Source organism: Conger conger, chromosome 2 (genome assembly GCF_963514075.1).
Source record: "Conger conger chromosome 2, fConCon1.1, whole genome shotgun sequence".
Lineage (NCBI taxonomy): Eukaryota > Metazoa > Chordata > Actinopteri > Anguilliformes > Congridae > Conger > Conger conger.
In genome coordinates this window covers 50083392-50091220 of record NC_083761.1, presented here as the reverse complement: position 1 = coordinate 50091220, position 7829 = coordinate 50083392, and the positions used below count along the sequence as shown (strand labels likewise).

Genomic DNA, 7829 nt, shown 5'->3' with positions numbered 1-7829 from the left:
ATGTTGGGGGTGGAAATGTACCAGAGTTTGGCTCTGGGACCTCAGAGGCTGACAGACTGTTGCTACAGAGGTGAGTCAAAAATAGGGAGATCATGCACACAATTAAATGTTCAGTTGCTTGATTTTGTAAAAGTGTGTAGTTCTTTAATATTCTTTTGGTAGAACTGTTGCTATGTTAGACCCTACATGGAAGTGTACAGTATTCCATATCATGTTTTTTAGGTTAAAAGGTTAAAATCAGAATTCAGGAAGCAATTCCTCTGAAATACTTCAAGATAACAACTGATGATATCATCTATATGACCTATCTATAACAAAATGCTTTTGTGTGTACCAGAACGGGAAACTCCAGTTCACCGGCCACTGTTCCCCACCACATGCGAAATGGCAGCCAGAGCACCAGCCAGGCTAGTGGGCCCACCCCTTTCCAGTGAGGACGCAGGAAAAGCACAAGGCAACGTTACAATGGAGCTGGAAAATGCATTGCTGTGGAAACAATTCAGCAGTGTGGGGACTGAAATGATCATTACAAAGACTGGCCGGTAAACTCATTAATCATCTGACCAGTTTAAATGAGTATCAATTATTTTAATATCCCTTTCATTGTTACCAGGTAACCTATTGAGAGAATTTAACATAGGTATAAAAAAATCTCTGTCAGGTCCAGGCAGGAATGTATTACATATTGACCTCCCTCTCAGCATCCATGTATCGTTATAATAATCCTTTTTCTTCTTGTCATTGCACTGCATTAAACTTTCCCCCCCTTCTTTTTTTTACTCTCTCTCTCTGTCACTCTTTTTCTCTCTCTTGCTTTTTCTCTCTCAGTCGAATGTTTCCTCAGCTCAGAGTGAAACTGTCAGGATTGAATCCCTCTTTGCGCTACATGCTCTTGCTGGAAGTGGTCCCGGCCGACGCATCACGCTACCGTTTCCAGGGTGAAAGCTGGCAGGCTGTGGGTGGAGCAGAGGCCAGACTTCCCGATCGTGTGTTCATACACCCAGACTCTCCAGCCACAGGGGCACACTGGCAGGGCAGGGTCATCTCCTTCCATCATGCTAAACTGACCAACAACACGCTAGACACCCGTGGACATGTGAGTAAATTATAATGACGTCAACTGATAATATATCTACCCTTTCTCTCTACAGCTTTAACAGGTTACATGTGCTCTTCTTAGTTACAGTGTTAATCTGGGATGTTTTGCTGTGTATAAATGTGCATATATTATATATGAGTGTGTTTCTGACAGCTTGTGACTGATCATACTGTGTCTGGTGGGAATCCTACAATGTGTTCAACAATATCTAATCACATTTCCGTACAGTCCCTTCATGTCTCTCTCTTCCTCTCCTTTTGTTCCTCAGATCATTCTTCACTCTCTCCATCGCTACCAGCCCCGTCTACACGTGATTGAAGCGAGGGATGTACTAATGTGGGGAGGAGGAAGGCACTCCTTTGTCTTTCCCGAGACACAATTCCTCACCGTCACGGCCTACCAGAACAGCAAGGTACAGGCACACAAAACATTCTATGGAGGGCAGAAAGCTAGACATGTTTTTAATGTTTTACTAATTCAGTATAAGCCCTTAACAAACAGAATATGACTTCTCAAATCTAACTTTAAAGTGCTGAGGCTGGGCCACAACAGGACTGTAGTGTATATAAGTGTTTGAGATACACAATTCTGTTAAGGTCATACTTTTCATATGTCTCACTCAGTGTTGTATTGATTCTGTTGTTCTGTTAGATTACTGAGCTGAAGATTAATTCCAACCCTTTTGCCAAAGGATTCCGAGAGAATGGCATGAACTGCAAAAGGTATTGTAACAACTCTTAAAACTACACATCCAAACACAGGTATATGCGGATATTATTTTTAACCATGCGCTTCCTCCCAGTTTTGGTGTTCCTACACAAAGTCAATGCCCATACTTGTGTTTTAGCTCCTACATGTACACCCAGTGAGCACCTTATTAGGTTGTTATTATTTTTTTAGACTTTTAGACCCGTATCTGTATGATTTTATGCATTGAACTGCTGCCACACAATTGGTTGATTGGATAATTGCATGAATAAGTAGGTATACAGGTGTTCTTAATAAAGTGCTCAGTGAGTGTAAGTAGTGTTCTCTTACTGATGTAATATATAATAGATATGGAGATGCATTCCACATTCATTCTCTAGAGACATTTGAATAAACCTGTTGACTCTCTTTATTCCCTTAAGTCAATTATTTCATTATGTATGCTTGTCTCGCATACAGGCAACGAGAAGCTAGAACTAAGCGTAAAATGAACAGTCAATCAACACAGCAGACTGACTCACTGGATATTGGTAAGTTGAAAAATTGCTCTTTTGTTTTTTCATCTCTTTCCAAATTTCTTTTTTTAAATGTTCCTTCCTGTCCTTCAGTCTTTTATATATTTATCATGCTAAGTTTCAGGCTAAGTGGTTTTATATGAAATAGGAAACTGAGAGATTAATTACAGGCTTTGTTAACACTGTATACAGTGTTAAAGGTTCAGGAAACTGAATTTGACTTGTTCAGCAGACCAGGACAGGGTGGGCATGTATCCTGCACTCATTAATATTAATTTCCATATTAATGTTAATTTCCATAAGACATTATACCATTCCTGGTTGCTAAGTTAGAGCAGGTTGTCCCATGCAGTCAGTGTGGTTCGGCGGTACATGGTTTTATTCACATGGTTTATCTCATAAAAAATGCTTTGGAAAATAAAAAAAGGTCTTGCATCCAAAGGAGGAGCAACGCTTATGCATTTCCTATTTAACTCACGTGCACAAGAGTGACAAGAGCATCATTTACACCAGTAGAAAGGATTTCACGCATTTCTGTATTGCAGATTGTACCCAAATAGCCCTGCCCACTGAAAAACTTCCGCCTACCCAAGGGGGAAAGCAAGCCAAATTCAGCACAGGCTTTTCTGCATTTTCATTGCAAGAATCATTTTAAAATGAGTGGGCCATTTGTAAATGCACAAAATCAGCAAAGAATTCACAGATTTCACTTCACATTTTTGTTCTTATCTCTTTCAGTGTCCTGTGATCCATGTGATTCAACTGAACTGATTTCCCGGTCCACCACAGACCTCCAGGACCTTTCTGTACCTGCCCTCCCAATCTCCAGCACTGTTTGTAGTTACAGCCCAGATACCAGCACATTCCAGCAGGCGCCTGTCTCAGAAGAGTCCCTGGGTCTTGGCCAAGCCTTCATATCACCACAGATATCAGAGATTACAGCACCCACTGAAAAAACACCAACAACTTCAGAAAATGATGATAACAAGCAACTAATTGAGGAGTAAGTGATATTTAATAAATTCTCACATGATGCTTTGACTAATTTTTTACAGACTGACCTCCTTTGACCTTAAGAGATTTTAGGTAAGATTTTTAGAGGGTAGTTTATAAGTGAAAATGTAACTATTATAGTACAACAGCAGGACATTATTCAAGTTGAATAAATGAAAACATACTCTCATTCAATATTAATAGCAGCATTGCAACTGATATTACAACAACTAAAGTCACTTTTAAATGATATTAATTTGTCTATTTCTCCATTTATCTCTTGACAGGTCAGCCCAGATGATTCTACCGGCATATTCTCCTGAATTTTCCGACCCCCCTCCCAATTCCTCCAATTTCTCTTCTCCTCTTCCTCAGTCTACATCGTCCTATCCATCTGTTTCTACCTCAGCATCTCTCTATGCATCTCTTCCTCCACCGTCTTCCCCCAATGATTCACTCCCTACCTCTTCATCTTTGTATGAATCCCTACCTCCCACTTCCTATCCCTCTCTTCTTCAATCTTCTCCTCCTCTCCCTCCTACAACTTCTCCCTCACATCCACCCGCTGACTCCATGTTGACGTACCACCTATTGCCTTCTGTCCAGCTGCCCTCACCTACTTCCTACCCATCTCTCCCTACCTCCAACTCCCCACAAGATCTCCTTAGCCCCCAAACCCCATCAAGTTCCTCCTATCCATCACAACCACCCTCATATCAATCTCTACATATTCCTGGATCCAACAATACCTCACCCTCTCTCCATAATCCATCACTCATGCCTTCTGCATCCACCCATGCTCCTCCTTCTCTCCCTAATCCGAATCGCCCAGCTACTACATCCACCCATATGCCACCCACACTCTCAAATCCTAGTCCCCCAATTTCTACATCCACACATGTTCCATCCTCTCTCCATAATCCAAATCCTCACATTTTGACATCCAACTATATTCCACCCTCTCTCTATAATCCAAATCCTCCAATACCTACATACAACCAAATTCCACCCTCTCTCCATAATCCAAATCCTCCAATACCTACATACAACCAAATTCCACCCTCTCTCCATAATCCAAATCCTCACATTTCTATATCCAACCATATTCCACCCTCTCTCCATAACCCAAATCCTCAAATTCCTACATCTAACAATATCCTACCACCTCTCCATAATCCAAATTTCCTACCTTCTGCATCCACTTATACTCCTCCTCCTTTTCCTAATGCAGCACTCTTAACATCTACTTCTACCCCTGCTTCTCAATCTATTCTTAGTCAAACTCTTCCATCCTCTACCTTTCCTTCCTTGGCATCTTCCACCTCAGTCCATGCCCCTCCTTCAATCCCAAATCCCTCATTTCCCTCTGCCTGCTATTCATTGTCCTCATCGACACCTTCCTTTACATCCCTCCCACCATCAAACGTTTCCCACGCCTCATCCTCTCATCCGAATCACCCTCTACCTCCAACCGGCTATCCTCATTTCCCCACATCCACACCGGCTGCATATCCCCCTGTGCCTCCCACTGAAATTGGCTCATTTTCGCAGTTCAACACCACCTCCCCCTATCTTTCAGAGATGGTGCTCCATCCTTCTCTCATGCCAACCCTGGAGCCCTCGCTCCCCTCCTGTCTCCCTCCCTCTTCTCCTGCTCAAGCTGCCCTTTATTCCTCCTTTCCCTCCTACCCCCTCAGACTATGCCAGGATCCCCGGTCCTCCTTTGCCATTCCATTCAGGCACATCTATGGGCAGCATCGGCACGGACACGCTCACAGCCAGGGCCCCTACCTGGAGATGGGAGCGAGGGCTGTGTTTTGAAGCAGAGCAGAGAGAAATACCACAGTGCATGTCATAACATAGGGGCTAGGGTGGCACCACTCATAGACCATTAATGTCTCTCACAAAGTCATATGTGCTCCGAGATGAAAAAATACTGTATTCAGAATGCTGACTGTTGTGATACATTGTATGAAATATTTTCATTCTAATTCAAAGGTTTAGTGAAAGCAGAAGTGATGTAATTTACCTAACAATATTTTATATAAACTTGTAGATTCTCAGAAATAACAATTTAGTTTGTTAAGTATACATATATATATATTGAACTATGTTCTTGTTGATAGACAAACAATTGTTGAAAATTAAATGTGAATCTGTTAATGAATTACTTTTTTCTTGTTTAATTTGTTATTTTCATAATAAATAAAGTAATAACTAAGGCATGTTTGATATGATTTATCTCTTTGTGACATTACTTCAGAAGAAACCAAAACTGTGCATGTGGTGGTACATTGACTTTATAGTTAAGTTTTTAACCAATACAAATAAATGCTGGAAATCGAAATTAAAAGGAAAAATACATTCTGAATATATACACAAATTCTTAACTCGAATTAAAAGAACTTGTTGAATAATGTTGAATAAATCACATGTAATCTAAGTAATTGTGAAAGAATGTGATAACGCCTGGACTTGTAAGGGTGACAAATAAAGAAAAGGCTTAATCAATCAAAAAATATATATTTTAAATCATTACAAAGAAAAAAATACATAGTTTGGGGGATAAACTGTTCATGGAGACATGCTTCTCAATCTATTCTCAGTCAAACTCTGCCATCCTCTACCTTTCCTTCTTTGGCATCTTCCACCTCAGTCCATGCCCCTCCTTCAATCCCAAATCCCTCATTTCCCTCTGCCTGCTATTCATTGCCCACATGACACCTTCCTTTACATCCCTCCCACTATCTAGCATTCCCCACATCGCATCCTCTCATCCCAATCACCCTCTACCTCCAACCGGCTATCCTCATTCCACATCCACATCCACACTGAGAAACTGTTCAAAGAGACTCTACGTGTGGATATCAACAGGAAATTCATGGGTGAATTTCCTTTTTATTGTGCACCCTCTCATTCATGAGTGCTATTTAAATGGATCCCCCAATCATTTATAGGTATACCAATAAAAGTTATATTTCTGGATTGTACGGTTCACAATGAGATGATTTTTGACGAAGGTAGACTTTTTATTTTTTATTATTTTAAAATGATTTCCTCATAACTGACTTCATAGGTTATTATCCTGCTTATACCACAGATAATTTTAGTAAGTATTGTAGCTATGGACAATATATTTTTAGTTTAGAAACGAATTTATTCATTACATTATAGTTATTTAGCTGATGCTTTTATCCAAAGCAACTTACAGGGCCCAACAGCTGTGCGGATCTTATCGTGGCTACACCGGGGCTTGAACCACCAACCTTCCAGGTCCCAGTCATATACTCTAGCCAATAGGCTATCAGCTGGCCTAATTGAAACACAATAGTAATTAAAAAATAGTCCCTGTTGCTGAGAAAAAATGCTCTGCGCAGCCTAAAATTGCCTGCTGCGACTAAAAGCCAACTACATGAGGAGGCTATTTTTTCTGCCGTTAACATTGTGTTTCAATTGGAGCAGCCTTTAGCCTGGCGGCTAAGGTACATGACTTCACACTATATGTAGTTTACAGTACTGAATATATTCTAGCCTCCCTTGTGTAGGCTATTCTGCGCTCTGTGATTGCCATTGTTGTTTGGAGTGATCATAGTAGCCTAACAGTTTGATCATTCTCACTCATGTGTTTTAAGTTATTTTATTATTGCTGCCTTAGTTCAAACGCTTGGTTACAGTATGTTTGAAACAACTCCCATGGTTATCTTTCCAACAATGCAAAGTGTAGCTCAAATTGTGTAGCCTACAGAAACATATTTTTGTCACCGCTCAGCAATTATAACCGGACTACTTGCATGTATTTCATAGTAGTGTATGTTGTGCGCATTGATATTTGTTGGATATTTTAACTGTGAAAAAAGTCTACATACCTGTTCAATCTTTTCTTGTTAGCAAGGTTATACGCAATTAATGCATACCCACATGACATGTCTCAGTCAATCAGAATGCTATATTTGCCATAGGTGGTAGGTATTTTTCAGTGCTGTGGTATAATTAAAGATCATTTTGAATGTGAAGGATGTCACAGAGTACAATAAAATTTTACATGCATTATGTCATGATTGCTTCTTCATGTTATCTTCACTTCCCAACACACAACCATGAATGAATGAAAGACTAGCAATCCATAGGGAGCATTATATAATCATATATACATTATATACTATAGATACACCAGGACATGCATATACAGTATCATCATATACATCCACAAATCCACAAGAATATTACAATCAGCTAGCCAGCAGGCAAAATGCATTGAACATTTTAAAATTAAGTTAAAAGCAATCACTAATTCACACTCCTAAACAGCAAATGCAATAGCATAGAGCAATGAAGGCACAGTTTTAGGTTAAAACAGGGTTCCGTTTCACCCTGAAATATACCATTTTAAAATGTATTATATTTTGGCTAATCATACGTTCAAGCAGCTATAAGCCCTGCCTTCTTTCTACATAATTATTTATGCTTACTTCCTGGTTTTATTAAGTAAAGCTGAGAACACTGTCAGTGCTGTT

The 7829-nt window shown here is 40.0% G+C and overlaps 1 protein-coding gene across 1 annotated transcript; it reads left to right on the top strand.

Moving 5' to 3' along the window:
- Window positions 1-5136, top strand: tbx6 (T-box transcription factor 6). The gene is made up of 10 exons (XM_061230450.1): window positions 1-70; window positions 338-542; window positions 829-1096; window positions 1368-1511; window positions 1751-1821; window positions 2267-2337; window positions 3061-3325; window positions 3603-3624; window positions 3922-4094; window positions 4593-5136. The coding sequence occupies exons 1-10, from the start codon at window positions 1-3 to the stop codon at window positions 5134-5136; spliced, it is 1833 nt and encodes a 610-aa protein (XP_061086434.1).
- Window positions 5137-7829: the final 2693 nt, after the last annotated feature.

Coding starts and splice junctions, on each gene's coding strand:
- tbx6 (XM_061230450.1), top strand. CDS start 1: ATGTTGGGGGTGGAAATGTACCAGAGTTTGGCTCTGGGACCTCAGAGG. Junction 1,512..1,750: donor CGGCCTACCAGAACAGCAAG/GTACAGGCACAC, acceptor TTGTTCTGTTAG/ATTACTGAGCTGAAGATTAA. Junction 2,338..3,060: donor GACTGACTCACTGGATATTG/GTAAGTTGAAAA, acceptor TATCTCTTTCAG/TGTCCTGTGATCCATGTGAT.